At 37.2% G+C, this 19,397-nt stretch overlaps 1 protein-coding gene across 1 annotated transcript in view; it reads left to right on the top strand.

Moving 5' to 3' along the window:
* The window catches only part of LOC107484425 (tetraspanin-6-like), a 21,956-nt gene extending 2,559 nt beyond the window's left edge, over positions 1 to 19,397 (top strand). Inside the window, exon 3 of the mRNA XM_016105007.3 lies at positions 19,279 to 19,397. Within this exon, the coding sequence (XP_015960493.1) occupies positions 19,279 to 19,318 (40 nt within the window). The 3' untranslated portion in view covers positions 19,319 to 19,397. The remainder of the gene's footprint in view (positions 1 to 19,278) is intronic.

The following is a 19,397-nucleotide window of genomic DNA, read 5'->3' as shown; positions in this document are numbered from 1 at the left end:
TAGAGGTTAGAATTTGTTTGGGTGAGTTTTTTAAAAAAGATCTTTTTTTGAGTTATCTTTTTTAAAAAAATTTTATAAAAAAATAAAAGTAATTTTATGTTTGGATATTTCATACAAAAAGATATTTTTATCTATCAATTATGTTTGGGTATAATAATATAAAAGTACTTTTTCGTTTATTTATTACACGAAAAACATCTTTTTTTTAAATCTTTTAAAAAAAGATGTAAATTATACCTTCTCAAAAACGATGTTTTTTTTATTTTTTTAGTGTTTTTACTTTTATTATTAGAAATTTGCCAAACACGATAAAAAATAAAAAAGATATTTTTTTATTCAAAAAAGATTTTTTTAATCAAGATAATGACGCCCAAATAAGCACTTAATTATGTCAAACTTTTGTGATTTTTGAAATTATATTTTAGTGAAAAAATTGCCAAATTTTTAATTTCTTTTTGGGTCAGTAATATCTTTGTTCATTCAAGGACGGCTATTTAATTGTAATTAGAATATTTCTTTTAACATATCATCAAATGATCGATTTACATATTGTTTCGGTCCTTGCATTTGTGGTCTCAAACGGTCCAATGACGAACTGGACTCTAAACCTAAGTCATCCATACGACCCAAATAGGCTAGAAAGTCGGGAACCAATAACTAACATTCAATTTCAAATACCTCCCTTATCTTAGTCAAGAAGATATAAGACAAATTATATAAAGGGAGTCAAGGACTTCCTTAGATACGTTAGACACTCCTAATTTACACCTATATAGCTTAGACTCATTCTGTGGCAGATTTTTCGCTCCGCTGGAGCTGTTATTCGAATCAAGGCTCGTTTTATAATATTATTCTCGTCGAACAGCAGCTCCAGCGGAGCGAGAATAATATTAGAAAATGAGAATGAGATTACTATCGAACAGTTGATTCGATGCGAATTTCCAATCTCCAATAATTAGCAAAATATGAAGCCCTTTTAGCTGGATTAACGCTGGCTAAGAAAGTTGGTACAAAAACACTGGAGGTTTGCAGTGACTCCTAGGTAGTTAGTTCCAAATAAATGGGGATTACCAAACACGGGACCCCTACTAAAGGTATTTATCCAAAGTTAAGGAGATGACCTACTCTCAAAGCTAACAAGCACCAAGTCAGTCTTGGAAAACTGCTCTCTAATCCAAGAAGTCATCAAAGAACCTTCCGTCGCCGCCACTTCCTCCACAAACCTGCCCTTGTCCAATCAGCACTCATGGACCTCCCTGATCTTCGAGTACCTTACCACCAAGGATATACCCGGGGACCCTAAGGAGGCAAAACATGTGAAGTGGGAAGCCACAAAGTACACCACAATAGCGGGACGATTATATAAGCGAGGACTATCCCAACCCCTTCTTTTGTGTACAGAACCCGGTGAGACAGACTACATACTTTGTGAAATTCACGAACGATGTTGTGGCCACCACGTCAAAGGCAAAACCCTAGCTCAAAAAATTATCTGAGTTGGGTACTTCTGGCCTACTATTATCACCATCATCAGAGATACCCTCCAACTAGTCAAAAGCTGCAGGCAATGTCAAGTGCACGCCAACCTCCATCAAGCAGCCCCTCATCAGCTCAGCATGATAACGACAGAATGTCCCTTCAAAACCTGGGGAATCGACCTCATAGGCCCCTTTTCCACATCTCCCGGGCAACTCAGAATTCTCATAGTTGCCATTGACTACTACACCAAGTGGATTGAAGTTGAAGCAACTACCTACAATCACCGCCATTCAATGCCAAGAGATTCTTTTGGAAATTTTTTTAGAGACAAGTCATAACCTGGTTTGGGATCACAGAGATTGTGATCTCAAATAATGGGACCCAGTTTGCAGACAAATGCTTCAGGGAGTTCCTAGAGGGACTCGACATCTCACAGAAGTTTAGCTCAGTGGAACACCCATAAACTAATGGCCAAATAGAGGCGGCCAACACGATCATCTTGAAAGGACTCAAGAAAAGACTAGACGAAGCCAAAGGTCTTTGGGTCGGCTTGGTTCTATACTTTGGTCATATCGAACATTGCCCCAAACCTTAGCCGAACCCCTTTAGGATGACATTTGGCCTAGAATCCGTCATCCCTGTCGAGGTTAAAGAGCCCAGCCCTCTAAGGACCATAGGAGCACATGATGAGGACGCAGAGTAGGACCTCATGGATGAAGTCAGAAGCATAGCCCAACTATGAGAACTAGCTTTAAAATAGAAAGTAAGTCTGAGGTATGACCGAGACATGGTAAAACAAGATTACAAGCAAGGAGATTCGGTCTTGTGAGCAACGACATAGGCCCTCCCATCTTGGGAAAGCTAACTCCCAATTTGGAGGGACCCTACCGACTTAAGTCCGTAATAGGAAAGGGAGCTTACAAGTTGGAACGACTTAACGGCACCAAGCAACTGAGAACATGGAATGCCGCAAATATACGGAGCTACTACTTGTTACGGAAAAATTTATTCTCCGTTTTAACTACCGGCAAGTGCACCGAGTCGTATCAAGTAGTAAAACTCACAAGAGTGAGGTCAATCCCGCAGGAATTAAAGGATAACGCAATCAATAGTGAGTTGATTATTCTAGTCAGACGAACATATAGAAGTGATGAACAAGCATGAAATATAAATGACAGAAAGGTAAATGAAGGCAATAGAGTGCAAGAACAATAAGTGACAAGAGATGTAAAGTGCAGAAAAACAAAGTGCTGGAAACTAAATCGCAAAGAGTAAGTAGTGCAAGAAAATAAAGTGCAAGGAATTAAGGTGCTGACAATAAGGTGCTAGAAAGTAAAAGAGCCGAAAAAGTAAATTGCAAGGAGGAGAGTACAAGAGAGTAAGTGCAATAAAGTAAAGTGCAAGAAAGTAAATGACGAAAAATAAAGATGGAAACCATAAGGGATTGGAGATGTTAATTCTTCATGAATCAATGGATCTCAACCCTAATCATATGAAGTAAGCGATGACGGATTGCAATAATTGAATCCCAATTCTTGTTGACCTAATTTCTCTTAACACAAACAGTTGCCAATTCCTTGATCTAATTGTTCATGAGAAGAGGTGAAGCTCTATTCTCAAATCCATAAGCCACACAAGTTCTCAGGATCTCAATTCATCCTGAATGTATTGATCAAGAGAGTTATGAGAGATAGAGCTCCAAACTAGTTTCTATGATTCCCCTTCCAAGGCTTACATAGAAATTCAATGATCTAAACCCCCTTCCGAGGTGAATAGATCAATTAAGCATGGAAGTTATCTCTTGGCTACAATAAGCGTATTGAGAAAAATGAACATCAATTTAATCAAAACTTAAGACAGAGCTCCTTTCCCAAATGCATAGGGAGTTAAGTGGTCATTGCCCTCAAATGAAAATTAAAGTGCATGAAAGTAAAGATGAAAATTAAAGATTCACAACTGAAATGAAAACTAAAGATTCATAACTGAAAGTTAAAGATTAAACTAAACTATTACAAAGAAAGAAAAGAAGAGGAAGAGGAGAAGAGTGTATGGGGGGAGGAGCCCGAAGACCCACTCCCCTTGGAGTGTGCCAATTCACAGAATTTCGAATTGGTCTTCACTCTCTCCCTATCCCTTCTGTGGTGGTGCAGCTCTATGAAAACTAATGCTATATATAGGCTTCCCTAGAATACAAATTGAAATGAAAAGTAAATTACAATTGAATAAAAATTCCTATTCTAGATGCTTCTTGTGCCTTTGATTGAGTGAGATTAATAGGCTCTGTTTGCTTTAAAAGTGAATGCACGCTCCAGGGGTGGATTCACGTTATCGGGGGCCGTTATTGGTGTTGCTAACACTGAGAAATTGCCCCCAGGCCCTTTCTGGCGTTAATAGCCACGTTAACCAACGTTATTACTGGTGTTATCATGCTAACGTTGTCATTAACATTTTTCCAGTGAAGCGTACGCGTCGTCTACGCATACGCGTCAACGCTGTTTTTGGCCATGTAACGCGTATGCGTCGCCAATGCGTACGCGTGACCTTTATTTTTGGCATTAGTGACATAGTGTTAGTGTGTTAATGCTCTCCTCACGCGTGCGCATCGCCCATGCGCACGCGTTGCTTGTCAATTTTCACCCTTACGCGTACACATCACCCCACGCGTATGCGTCACCGCCGATTTTTCATGCTTTTGTCGAAGATGTTAGTGTGGCAACGTTGGCTCACTAATGTGCACACTAACGTTGGTTCACCAACATGCAAACTAACGTTGATGGCCTTGGCATAGTGACCTTGGGCACAATGTTAGCACTGGCATTGGTGTGCTTACGTTGCCCATTAACGCTCCCTTCTCTCTTGACCAACATTGGTACTGGCGTTAGTAAGCCAACGTTGGTACCACCTCCTTGCTTTCCTCCGCTTCTGCTTTGTCTATCATCAAATAAATAAGTGCATCAAAGTAATATACAAGATGATCTTAATATACTAAGTGTGCTAATAATACTCAAAATCATAACTTCACTTAGTGTTATCTATTTCATCATATTTACCTTGTATATTAGCTAAACTTGCACATATGCTTGAGATTTTACTAAATGCAGAGATATTTCATGCTATTACTTATTTATCAACAGAGTTTGTATGAAAACTAACCTAAAATCTATTAAAATAACAACTAAAAATAGGCAATGATGCACCCGTATCACAACACCAAACTTAAACCTTACTTGTCCCCAAGCAAGAATAGAATAATACACAAAGAATTCATTTTATGGGAATGTGCTAAAGAATTGCTTATGATGCCTCAGTGAGTGAAGTGACTAAGTGATGGTGGGGTGAACTCAAATTGTATGCTTATGCAAGGAATCCAGTGCTCACTAGTCCTTACATCTTGGAAGTCTTAGATCTTATGAGTGTCATTAGATGGTGTTATGGAGTTCTCTTTATAGATTATCACCTTGAAGCAGCACTTATTCATCTTTGCCTCGACTCTAGGTGTCATGTCTCAAAGCGGCCCTTTATGATAAGCTTTCAATCAATACTCCCAACCCAGTTGGGTTAAGGTATTAGGTGTTGAATCACCACTTAGGATTTACTTGCTCAGGCCTCACTCTTTGACACAAATCCACCACAAGCATTTAACTAGGACAATAACTCTTTGAGTTCTTGTATCTTTTTTTTTTCTAGTAATTGATGCTCAGAGCCTTGGGCTTATTCTTTTTTTTTACTGCTTCTTGGATCAATAGATTTTTGAGAATTTCCATAACACTTCTCTAAACTTCAATTCCTTTCTATGAGCTCCCATGCAAGTTTTCACAAACATGAAACTTCAATGCTCAATCACACAATTAGAACCTCCACTTCTCTTAATCTTTAGCTTGCCTCAAAACTGATAAAATTCTTCAACACTTTCCCTTTAAAAGAATGATTTCTTTGTTGTATTTTTAAGTGTAATGGGTGCAAGCAAATGCAAAAGCAAGGTGCAATGAGAGATAGTGAGTCATGCTTATTATTAAGCTAGAAGAAACTAAACAGAATAGGGGCAGAGCCTGAACTTCAAAACAAGAGACATTCATGATTGCAATTAAATATACTGGGAGAAAATAAGGAGACAAGGGACTTTACAACCTTGTAATTCATCTTCACTTTTATTGTCCTTTCTCGCAGATTTTCTCCCTCCAATCACCATCTTAGAATGAGTGCTTTGCCGGCAAGCAACAAGTAGGAATAGTGATGCTGGGGTTGTGATTAATCATCAATGTCAAACAGAAACAAAATATAAGTAATGCATGAATTTAAGCAAGTTTGGTTAAAGATGACAATGCGGGCCAAAGAAGCAGAGACATTATGATTGCACAAATAAGTGGTGTTGCAAGATACATTGCAAAAAAAAATAAGTGGCACACCAAACTTAATGTGACACTTTCACTTAGAATTGATGAAAGTACCCTGAAAAGATTGGAAACAAATTATTTCAAGGCAACACCAAATTTAGAGTGCGATCATATACCAATTTATTTGAAAGAAGGCTAAGTAAAACAAACTATTGTATTAATAGCACAATCACCAAGAGCAAGATATGTCACGAACAAGGGCTTCTTGGTGAGGCATTAATACAAATAGTTAAGGACCATAGAAAGTAAAGAACAAAGGTAATTAAATGAACATGATAAAATACTAAAAAAATGTCTAATCTAGGTAATCAACCACTGGTAGATTGTCAATCACAATTAATCCCTGGCAACAACGCCAAAAACTTGATACGGAAAAATTTATTCTCCGTTTGAACCACGGCAAGTGCACCAGGTTGTATCAAGTAGTAAAACTCACAAGAGTGAGGTCGATCCTACAGGGATTAAAGAATTAAGCAATCAATAGTGAGTTGATTATTTTAGTCAGACGAACATATAAAAGTGATGAACAAGCATGAAATGTAAATGACAGAAAAGTAAATGAAGGCAATAAAATGTAAGAACAGTAAGTGACAAGAGATGTAAAGTGCAGAAAAATAAAGTGTTGGAAACTAAATCGCAAGGAGTAGGCAGTGCAAGAAAATAAAGTGCAAAGAATTAAGGTGCTGACAATAAGGTGGTAGAAAGTAAAAGAGACAGAAAAGTAAATTGCAAGGAGGAGAGTACAAGATAGTAAGTGCAATAAAGTAAAGTGCAAGAAAGTAAATGACGAAAAATATAGATGGAAACATAAGGGATTGGAGATGTTAATTCTTCATGAATCAATGGATCTCAACCTCAATCATATGAAGTAAGCGATGGCGGATTGTAATAATTGAATCCCAATTCCTTTGTAAACGGGATTCCTGTAGCAATTGGGATCATGGATTTTCAGTTTATGGGGGGTAGTATGGGATCTATAGTAGGCGAGAAAATAACCCGTTTGGTCGAACATGCTGGCAATCAACTTTTACCTCTTATTCTAGTATGTGCATCCGGAGAAGCACATATGCAAGAAGGAAGTCTGAGCTTGATGCAAATGGCTAAAATATCTTCTGCTTTATATGAGTATCAAAAAAATAAAAGGTTATTCTATGTATCCATCCTTACACAATTTTTCTTAACCCAAACAATTGCCAATTCCTTGATCTAATTATTCGTGAGAAGAGGTGAAGCTCTATTCTCAAATCCATAAGCCACACAAGTTCTCAGGATCTCAATTCATCCCGAATGTATTGATCAAGAGAGTTATGAGAGATAGAGCTCCAAACTAATTTGTATGATTCCCCTTCCGAGGCTCACATAGAAATTCAATGATCTAAACCCCCTTCCGAGGTGAATAGATCAATTAAGCACGGAAGTTATCTTTTGGCTACAACAAGCAGATTGAGAAGAAGAAATGAACATCAATTCAATCAAAACTTAAGATAGAGCTCCTTTCCCAAATGCATAGGGAGTTAAGTGGTCATTACTCTCAAATGAAAATTAAAGTTCATGAAAGTAAGGATGAAAATTAAAGATTCATAAATGAAATGAAAACTAAAGATTCATAACTGAAAATTAAAGATTAAACTAAACTATTACAAAGAAAGAAAGGAAGAGGAAGAGGAGAAGAGTGTATGAGGGGAAGGGTCCGAAGACCCACTCCCCTTGGAGTGTGCCAATTCACAGAATTTCAAATTGGTTATTCAATGTTATTACCGGCGTTATCATGCTAACGTTGTCATTAACGTTTTTCCAGTAAGTGTGCTAATAATACTCCAAATTATAACTTCACTTAGTATTATCTATTTCATCATATTTACCTTGTATATTAGCTAAAATTGCACCTTTGCTTGAGATTTTACTAAATGTAGAGATATTTCATGCTATTACTTATTTATTAACAGAATTTGTATGAAAACTAAACTAAAATCTATTAAAATAACAACTAAAAATAGGCAATGATGTATCTGCATCACTACTCATAGGCGATCTTCAGTGAGTTGATAACTTTAGCAAAATTTAAGGTTTCTTTGGAGTTTTCATATTTCCTTTGTTTTGTTTTACTTTTCCGTTTTCATGTTCATGCTCAAAACATTTTTTCAGGAACTCTTTCCTACCCAAAAGACAACGGGGGGTTTTTATGAGGCCCAACTTTTAATAAAATGGTTATTCATTCAAATAATCTCTTTTAAGTTTTTATGTTTTTACTTGAACAAATGGTACGAACAAAATGGCCACCCGGGGGACCAATCACTCCCGAGGCCAACAAAATCAATATACAAACAAATCAAATAAGCATGCAATTTGGCCCACCAAGAGGCCCACAAATAGTTCATAACAAAATGGCCAAGGAAAGGCCACCAAAGCAATGTATATATGTCGCACAAACGGCTTACAAAGTTAAGAAATTGTTTCACAAAACTTAAAACCAAGTTACTCAAGATCTATAATCTGCCCGTTCTTTATAGTCCGAAAAGCTCCTATAACAGACACATCCATGCCCGGAGCCAACACTTGGAGCTAAGCTTTCAAAGCTTCCTCGGAAGCCGAGGTGGCCGCCCTCGCATTAGCTAGAAGTTCGGCATTTTGCTGCTTCAAACCCTCCACCTCGACCCTCACGGCATAAACTTTGGAACGGGCTACGGCAGCAGCACTCTCAGCATTGGTTGCCAACTTCTTCTCCTTAGCCACCTGGGACATAATCTCAATTTCCCATTCTAACAAGCGCAGGATCTCAAAGCTCGCATCCTCAGGTTTCTTAGCTGCCTTTGCCCTTGCAGTTTTGGATGTCTCCAGTTGCCCCTTTAGAGTGCTAAGCTCTGCCTGAGCCTGATGAAGTTTCTCATCCAGAAGGAAAGTCTGCAAAAGCATTAGTTCGGCCCTTCAGATGATAGCAGCCATTTGAGGGGGAACATGGTATACCGACTTAGCCTGATTGAAAAGATCACAAACCTTGAAGTATTCATCTATGCTAGGCAGGAAGTGTTGATTAATAAAGCTGGTAGCATCAAAGGAGTGATTAGTCACACAGAAGGCAACCACACCTGTGTTAATACCCTCTAAATTACCTCTCTTGGCAGGCCTCTTACTCTTCTTGTTGGGCTCCAAGATCAGAATCTCTTGGATATCATCATCTCCAGCAGTCCCCTTTTGAACAATTTCTTGAGAGACCGCCTGAGAGCTGGGAATAAAATCTATAGGAGGCGTCGATTGTGAAGAGCCATTGGTGTGGACTTTACAAACCACAAACTACAGGCATGTGCACCGGGTCGTACCAAGTAATAACTCACAGTCAGTGAGTATCAATCCCACGAGAATTAATGGATTAAGCAAACAATGGTCAATTGATTATTCTATCCAGACAATCAAAAATAAGTGTTTCAATTGTAAATAGCATGAAAATAGAAAATTTATCAAAAGCAAACTAAAATTCATTAAGAAAATAAGATGATAAAGATAGTTAAGGTGTCAAAGATGTTCACTGTTTAGGAAAATAATCCTTATGTTTATTTATATGAGGTATCCAAAGATTAATCATGACAAATCATAAATAATCAAATTCCAATTCCTTGGTAATTCATTTTTTCTTTAACTCAATTAACCGCTAATTCCTTAGTCAATTGCTTAAGAAAAAGTGGTGAAGCACAATTCTGATTCAATTTCACGTAAGATTCAAAAATAGTCCTTAGGTTGAATTATATGTCATGTATTCAAGCTAGTCCTAACAATTGAAACTCACAAAGTGTCGCACACTCTTTGAACCTATTCCTAGTGAAATAAAAAAGTAGTGTGAAAGACTTTTCAAGCTAATTCACATATTAATTTTTTCCAAAACAATATTTAGAATCCAAGACAGAGTTAGAATATTTTCCAACAATTATAAATCTTTAAGGATGAAGAACGAAAACTCAATCATGAATTAAATCAAATCATAACCCTCATATGAAATTAAATACTTAGATTAATAATCCATTAAAAGATGAACATGGCTCTTAACCTTAACCAAGGAGGAAACAAAATATCAAAAAATGGCAAAAGGTCTGATGGTCTCCTCAAAGTATTTTTAGGACCTTTTTATACTAAAGAAAATAAAACCTAATTATTAAATTCAAACTTAAATTCAAAAACAAAACAAATCGAATCTATTCTTCCGCATTAATTCTTTAACTTTATATCTTCTATGGTCCCAAATTTTCATCTTGAATTGGCTTTGAGTGTTGCAAAGAAGGCTTATAGAAAATGGGCCAAAGAGAGCAAGTGAAACACCCACATGTGTATGGCACACTTTTCATGTAAATGCCACGCTTTTCATGCATAATGCTATTCTTTCCTGGAGCTGGCCCTTTTGGCGTGTAATGCCACCCTTGGGTGTGTAAAACGCCCATCTTCTCTTCCCTGGGAGGTCTTCCATGTTCGGCATGTGGAACGCCAACATGTGGCGTGTGAAAGGCCACTCTTCTATGGTCCCTGGAGCTCTTTCTCTCTTGGCGTGTGACACACCCTGGTTGTGGCGTGTAAAACGCCCAAATGGGATCTTTGAATAGTCTTCTGGAAACTTAGCCCATTGTCTAATACCCGGCTGCGGCATGCGGAACGCCACTCAATCAAACAAGGTTCTAGGAGGTAAAATATTGCGTGTGACACGCCCAAAGTGTGGCAACGCCCATATATATTGCCAAATAGAAGCCTTCCCTTAAAGGTCGACGGCGTGTAAAGCACAAATGCCCGTTCTTCCTAGCATGTGGAACGCCCACTGTTCACTGGGACGTGCGTACGCATGACTATGACAAAAATCTTCAATCGTGCGTATGAACGCAGTATGATTACACATGAGCCCTTGTGTTCCAGCTTTTGCGTGTACGCATGAGGCATGAGTACGTACAAATCCACATTTTTCAGGTGTTGTGCGTATGCTTGAGGCATGCATACGCATGAGTCCCATATCGAAGGTGTTTCCATTCTACACGCCCATTCTCCCTGGCGTGTGGAACGCTACTTTATTGCACTTCTAGGGGTCTTCTCTTCATGGGCCACGATTTAAAAAGCGTGGGCTAAGGTTCCAACGTGTGTTCTAAGCTTTAAAGTGCTCCAAAAACTTTCTCTTTTTTTCTTTTGAGCTTGTTTTGTGCATTTTAATTCTTTTTCTATTATTTCCTACAAAATTTATCAAATCAAAAGATCAAAGCAATATCCAACTTAAGCACCAAAGCAGTCTATAATTAAGCATTATGCATTTATTTCTTATATGAAAAGCATAGAAAAACATAACATGATACACATGCATCACAACACCAAACTTAAGCTCTTGCTTATCGTCAAGCAAGCAAAGAATCATGCCTTAATCTTCAAAACCTTACAACTTAAAATTCAAGGGTGAATGGTAGCAATTCAAATGATTTCAGTTAGCCATTTCACTTATGCACAATTCAACACAAATGGTTATAATCTTTGAAGATCTCTATCCGGATTAGATTATGGAATGCTTCCTTGAATCATCACCTTAAAGCAAGCTTATTTACTTTCTTTGCACATTTTCCTTTTTTATCTTTTATTGGATGCTTTGTACCTTGAGCCTAGCCGTGACTCTAAATGCTTTATTTTCAAGCTTTTGCTTGAAACATAAACACCACAATCACTTGATTGGGGTCTATTTGAGCTTATTTTTCTTTCAACATTCCCCATTAATGGTGCTCAGAGCCTTTGGCTTCTCTTTTTTTCTTTTGGGGGGAGGGTAGTTTGCACCTTTGAACATAGCTGTGACTCTAAATGCTTTATTTTTAGGCTGTTGCTTGATACATAAGATCACAAGCACTTGACTTAGGAGGGCTCTTTGAGCTCATTTTTCTTTTGATTCCTTTAGTCAGAGGTACTCAGAGCCTTTGGCCTCTCTTTCAATCCCTTTTTGTTAATTATTATTCATTATATTTTGCTTCTCCAAAGCTTTCTCGATGATAAGGACCCCATAATAGTCCTCTAGATTAAGGCCTCAAGCAATTTGGCTCAGTAAGTGTTGAATAATTCAGTTAGTTTGGCTTTCCAAACTCAAATTGTCATGATCTCTATATGATCAATCCATTGTTTCTTTCTTAGCACAAGACTCTTTACTAACATTCAAGAACAAGTATAATTATAATTGTGGGTTGTGATGAACAAGTAATGACATGTACTTAACAAATAGAAAATTTAAATGCATTATCTAGGATAGAGTAAACTGAGACAAATGCATATAATTAAAAAGGAAGGAAACAACCTTAGTTCTCACTGCCTTTCTCTTCATCATCTTTTAGGCTATGTGGAATATATCCTCCAACACCAAACTTAGAATGATTGCTTGTCCTCAAGCAACAAAGAAAAGACATAGTGGTGATAGACATAGGCATAAACAAGATTATCAAGTGAAAGCAGTTGAGTAATACGAAAGCTTATCCAAGTAAAACAAACAAAATTAAAAACAAAATGAAAGTAAAGCCAAAACAATGTAACATAAATGAGTTGCTAATATTTTTACATGGGGGTTGGACCTTGCATAAAGTCTAGAAATGAACCCACCAAAATGGGAGACAGATGCATAAAGACTAAAAATGAACCTACCAACATACGACCTACCTACCTCGAGACTCCCGAAGACATACCGAGGATTCAATGCTATATCCCCAAATATCACTATTAAAACATAGGTGATATCCTTATTCTCAGAAGAGAGGCCCTCATAAGTTATCTTCGTGAGATAGAAGCCCCAGCCACAAAATTCCAATATGGGAAAATTCGGCGCCCCCCCTCCTGGGATAACCAAAAAGGGCAATGACCTTGGACCGGACGGACCTAGAAATACTCCGCCTTAAAACCATAGAATGAATCTTCAAACAAGTCAAAGATCCGGTGGTTTGGCTGAGCACGGAAAGAAATATTCCTTTTCGATGTATCCCTTCCTTATGTGGAATGGTGCACAGAAAGAAAAATAAAAAGACTTTAACCTGAGCCGGTATCTGCAAAAATTCACACACCAATTCAAAGGTACGGATAGCCACCCAACTGTTTGGATGTAGTAATTACGAGGATTTCTCAGGTATGGGTTGTAGTGCATCAGATGGCATTGAACAAAAACTTGACGCGGACTTTCCACAATTACTAACGACATGTATACCGAGTCGTACCAAGTAATACCACATGAGTGGGTTGTCGTTCCCACGAAAATTAATGGACTAAGCAAGTGGTGGTTAAATGATTATTCTAGTTAGACAATCAAAAGAGAGTTCTTTAAATCTTTACTATTAAAATATGGAATGTAAATTGAAAGCAATTGTAAACGTGTAGAGAGGTAATATGATGAGTAAAGTTAAGGTGCCAGAGATATTTATGTTTCAAGATCAACAATTATTGCTATCTACTTTGGTCATGCAGAGATATAATTCATGGCAAACCCTAAGTAATCAAACCCCGATCCCTTGAATAATTAATTGTGTTAAGAGATTAAATACAATTTCTAGTTTAAAGGCCACACAATTCTTAAGAACCAACCGTAATTGATTTTATGTCACTTATCAAATTAAGTTCGGACAGTTAAAGAATCATGAGAAAGAGTTTCTAGCTTAATTCTAAAAATTAACCTTTCCAGGAATTTAATTCAGATTAAAGTTATTTTCCAATACACTATAACTCTTAAGATGAAGAACGAAACTCAAGTCATAAATAAAATATCAGTGCATTAATAAAAATAGGGGAACAGTGATATAATCCATCAAAATAAATAGAGCTCCTAACCTTAACAATGATGGTTTTAGTTGCTCATGCTGCTGAAAATTCAAAATCCTAATGTGTGTAAACAAAAATTGAACGAACCAGAGAGAGGTGGCGCTGGGCGCCATGTTGGATTCAATTAGTGAAGGTAAGTGTGGAATGGCACTGAAGGCCGATGATGCCGCACTAGACACTGCATGTCCAGAGTGGAGAATGAAGGTTTGGGCATGAGTGGCACTAAACGCCGCTAGTGAAGCGTTAAACGCCAAGGGTCCAAAGGGTACATTTGTGTGGCTCCTTTAGCGGCGTTGAGCGTCACTAGTACCGCGCTAGACACCAAGAGTCTAGAGATTGACCATTTTGGCTTTTCACGTTCTTAAGTCTTACCAAATCTTTATCCAATGCTATCTACAATCATCAAAAGACCTCAACAACTCAAAAAATACTCATGATGCTCATGCATCATGTAGTTGAGACAGCGCTATGGAAACATGATTCAGAAAGGTCATGACAAACTCAAAGAAAGGCAACCGAACCCCATCTTGGTAAACAAAGGTTTGTACACCCATATCCATTGGGAACCTGGGGGAGTCCAGATTTAGGTAGCACACTCTCTCATTTTAACCAATGAGCACAAGCTCATATTGTTGCTCTGCCTCACGTCCTCCCAACACGGCCCCCTCATCTCAAAGTCGCTGAAGGTCCCTCTCATCTAACCGGGAGGGTGTACCTAACACATCGAACGTCACCCAACGGTAACGATCCAGTACACCTCCAGCTAGGAAACTCGGACTCGGATTACCCTAAACTCTTATCTGTCGTACCATACCTATATCCAAACAGGGGCACTACTGTCAGCCCATTCCCAAAAACACAGAAAAACAAGAAGATCCCTTCCTATATCAAAACTACGTCAAAAATTTACCAAATCCCGTAAATCCCAAACCTTAACAGCACAATGACATCCCCATATTTCCTCTACCATCACATGAAGGAAACCTAAAAAGAAATAATGTAGAACAAAAACTAAATCAACAAAGCATGAAAAACAAAGAAAAGGCACTAACTTGTTCTGGAATCAGCAAGAGAAGAAACTAGCAGAGCAAAAATGCAACAACCAATAATGGTCAATCCAATCAATAGTACTAGAGACCAGAAAAATGTCAGAAAGGAAGATATGAGGAACATGGGGGAGAAAGGACAGTTACAGGGATATTGAAGCAAAAAACTCCTAAATTTTAAATTGAAATATAGAAGGACTAGGGGTGTTCATGAAAAAAAAGGCAAAAATCCATCTCTCTCTCTCTCTCTCTCTCTCTTTCCTATTATGCATTATTATGATGCCTTGGAAAATGTAATAGACAAAGCTCACTATCAGGAAACACAATGGACAAACGTAGAAATAGTCCGCACTCTGACAACGGTAACACGACCTTATGAATAGCAAGGAACTGAACTGATCAGCTAGCAATGAGACCAAGCATACACTTGCTCTCACACTACGGGGCAACTATTTCGGTCTTGGCATTTGGGCCCTAAACATCACAACGATGAACCGGACCCGAAACCCAAGTTATCCTACAGCCTAAACTAGCCAGAATGCTGGGAACCAATAACAAACATTCAAATTGAAATATCTCCCTTATCTTAACCAACAAGATAAGATAAGATAACAAGAAAAACTATATAAAGGGAGTCAATGGATCCTTCAGGAATGTTAGACACTCCTAATTCACACCTATACCTCTTAGATTCATTCTGACTTGAGTGTCGGAGTGTCTTTGCAGGTACCAGCCTTCGCCACTTCAAAGGTACGATCACGTCATCACTAAGGCTGGCTAATCCTTGATCCTTCCCTCAACCCGTACCAACGAAGTCTAGTACATATATTAAAATACTCAATCAGATAAAAAATATGTAAACTTATCTACAGTTATATTTATGTAATATTAATAGTTGAAAATTGTTAAATGATATATATCATGTAATATCCTACCACACAAAACTTTATGCTATAGTCATAAATCAAAGGTAGTGAGGCATTACAAAACCTAAAAGAAAGATTTCATACATAATAATAAAAGAATAAAGATATAACTAGGAGCCTGTGAAGAAAACTAAACATTGATAGCCGTAACCACACTCGTAAAACGGTAAAGCAAGAAAATGTCGTATACAAAAGCAAAACACACACACACACACACACACACACACACACACACACACACAAACACACACACACACACACACACAGAAGTTTGGAAAAGGATATATAATAGTTACTAGTCTCGACCTGCGAAGAAAAAGCCAACTAGAATATTATAATACCAGAAAGTATACAAAATAGATATCCTGTCTCTCCAAATAAAAGACTCCATGAGGGATATACAAAATATATACAATAAAGTATCAAAAATAGAGAGAATTCTAGAAAGCCAAAAGAAGTCCCAAAAAGTCTTCTTCGCTTCCATATAGAATCCCACCCTCTCAGCAAGGTGCATCACGTCCTATATCTAAAAAATAGTAAATCCACGACAAATGAGAACTCGAAGATTTTCAGTAAGGTAATAGTTCCAAATAAAGACTATATAAAGAAATATGAACCCTCTAGGTAATCCTAATCTCCAACACCACCGAAGTTCAAGTCTAGGGTTTTCAATAATACACATAAGGCTAAATTTTGCTAAATTCTCAACTCTGTAACTATCTCTAGTCTCAACTCTGTAACTATCTCTAGGATAACCAAAACAATTATGCACACTCAAACAATAGCAAACAAATGCACATGATGCATGCCTGTCCTATTGACCGTGAGCTCACGCGTCGGTTAAACTGCCAGACCCAACACATCCGGTAGCTCACCCAGATATTGTCTTTCTAGCAGGCATCCCAAGAGGTAAATGTTTCATGGATAAGCATAAAAAATAAACTCGCAGGGAGAGTGCCTTGTTCACATCTCGCAGGAAGGGTCCCCTATTCACCTTCTCTTGGAGACTAGCTATTTTAGGGAATGAATTCCTGGTCACACTTACAAATAGAAAGAATATCGGTAGGAGAAAATCACAATCCCTATATCTACACCGCAGCACTGAACAAGTGGGACGAACCACCATCCTTGTTAGGCACATTTGCCTTATCAATAACGCAAGCGGGACAAACCCACATCTATGCCAATTTAGTTATCAAATCACAGTTATAATCATATTTTATCATGAGTCAAAATCTTAGCCAATTTAGTAAATTATAATTTATTAATCCGTGAGTGAGACTAAGCCACCATCCTCAGCGTGGACGGGACGAACAACCATCCTCAGAATATTTTCATCCGGTTAACCAAGTTTTTATACAGGAATTAATCAATTTAATTCACCTCCAATATTTTCAAAGCTTTAAAAATGGTTATCATACTACAAATGGAGGTTACAGGGGATTACAAGCTTGTCGGAAAGGCTAAACAGTAAAAATGCAACATTTTGGAAAAAACTGGCTATGTGCACACGCACAGACCCAAAAACCTTCCCTGACGAGTGGATACGCACCACCCTATGCATGTGCACATGGTTTTATTTAGCCCCTGACAGGTGCACACGTATATCCATGTGCACTCGCACACCGGTGAATTTTCTAGTATGCTGCAAAATCTGAAATTTTCAATTTTCAATACCAATTTTCAAACATCTATAACTTTATCTACAAAAATTATTTTTCCTCCATCTTTCAACGATTTTAAAGTACTCATTTCCAGTTATAATTAAAGATATATTTCTCTCAATTCCAAGCTACGAGTGCCAAGTTATGACCTGTCGAAGTTTGCCAAAAAATATCTATTTTACCAAAAATTCTGCATCATCCATAATTTCCATTCTTCAAATCCTTTTCTTTCCAAACAATACCAAATGCTTATTTCAATGCTCAAACTCAAACCATATCTTATTCATTTCACTTTACAACTCATCCAAGTCATCATTTAACTTCTCATTAAACAAACCTAACAATTTCACCAAACTCAACAATTAACCACTTTTGATTCAATTTCATATGTTATTATTTACACAAAATTATAAATCTCAATCCTCCAAAATTACATCACTTCTTAATCCCATCATCATATAGTCCTAATTAAACATCAATCAATTATCCAAATCTAATTTCATACTTCACTTACAACAATTCATTTCAACATTATATCACCCAACTTCAAAACACACCAAATCATATAATTCACTCAATAATTAATAATTAACTAACATAAACATTCACACTAAGCCAATGTCATCAACAACACCAATCATATCAATTTAACACTATCTTAAGGTCATCTAACCTAGGTTTTCACATAGCGTTATATAGTGTTTATCCGAAACCAAAACCCGTACTTTTGTTAGTGGCAATTTCCAACTTCTTGATCCTTTCCTTTCGGCCAATCCAAGCATCCACCGACTCCTCATCAATCGAATCCAAGAAACCAATCTATACCAATTCAAGCCAAGCAACCAATCACTCTATTCAGTCTAATTATACCAAAATTTCAATTTTTTACACTAGGACTTTTGCATAAAATTAGGGAATATAGGGAGAAAGAGTTGTCTTACCTTGTTCTACATAACCTTGGGTCAAAACTCCTCTAGAAATTGAGACTGAGCTTCCCCTAAAGCATCAAAATCACTAATTTCAATCAACACATACCAAAAATGCAAAATCAGAAATAAATGAAGAAATAGGGTAAGGTTCTTGTGATTACTCATCGCAAAAGTTATATAGAGTCGAAGATGATGATAAGATGATCACGTGGCCGCAAATGGGTTGTCAATCGAAGCTCTGGTTTTTAAGAAAAGTGGATTTGTATGTGTATGCGAATAGTGTTATGGTTCTTCCGTCTTCTCCTCTGACTCTTGAGACTGTCTATCTCAATGTAAAAATGAATGAAATTTTGGAAGTAGGGTGGGAGGGGGTGTATCATATTTTTGGTTAAGTGGGCGAGGGGCGTTTTTGTCTTTTTACCTATTGGCCCCACCTAGGACCAAAATTTTAAAGATAAGTGTTCTAGTTTTTATTATAAACATTTTTCTGGTTATTCCTATATCTTTAATTTTCTCATACATAGTACGAGACAGACTTAAGCCTGTAAAATTAATTTTAATACTGAGGCATGTTTTTTCATAATTAATTGTATTTTTGCGCTCTAAATAATTTTTTGAGTTAAATTTTTATCTATAAATTTTTAAATTATAAATTTTAAACTTTTAAGAGTTCACTTTTAATTAATTAATAAGTTGTTATCTTGTTAATATTTTTCTGGATCTTACATATCAGCTTTATATAAAAATAAGTTTGATTTTTCACCTAAAGAAAAATATAAAAAAAGTGAAGTCACCTAATATAACTCTTTTGATAGTAAAAATATTTCAAAATGCTTTAGAAAATGAGATTGGAACTGCTCCAAAGATTCTCTTCTTTGTATATTGCTTTTGCCACGGACGCTTTATTTTCTTGAGTAAAACGCGAGCGGTAAAATTGCAACACAATATTTGAAAGTGGAGTCCGCATGTATGACGATGCTCTGATCTTTTGACTGCTAACCAATGCTTTTTGGTCTGCTTTTTTCCTTTTTTTTTTCCTGTTACAGTTGGAGATGGTGGTATGACAAGAAGGAGCAGCTTTTCTAAATGATAATATCTAATTAGCTAGCGTCCAAGGGGGGCTGGATTAGGCTGCGCTTTCTTGTAATAATGTCTATGATGCTGT

The sequence above is a fragment of the Arachis duranensis genome, chromosome 4 (assembly GCF_000817695.3).
Source record: "Arachis duranensis cultivar V14167 chromosome 4, aradu.V14167.gnm2.J7QH, whole genome shotgun sequence".
Classification (NCBI taxonomy): domain Eukaryota; kingdom Viridiplantae; phylum Streptophyta; class Magnoliopsida; order Fabales; family Fabaceae; genus Arachis; species Arachis duranensis.
This window is presented reverse-complemented; position numbering and strand designations above follow the sequence as displayed.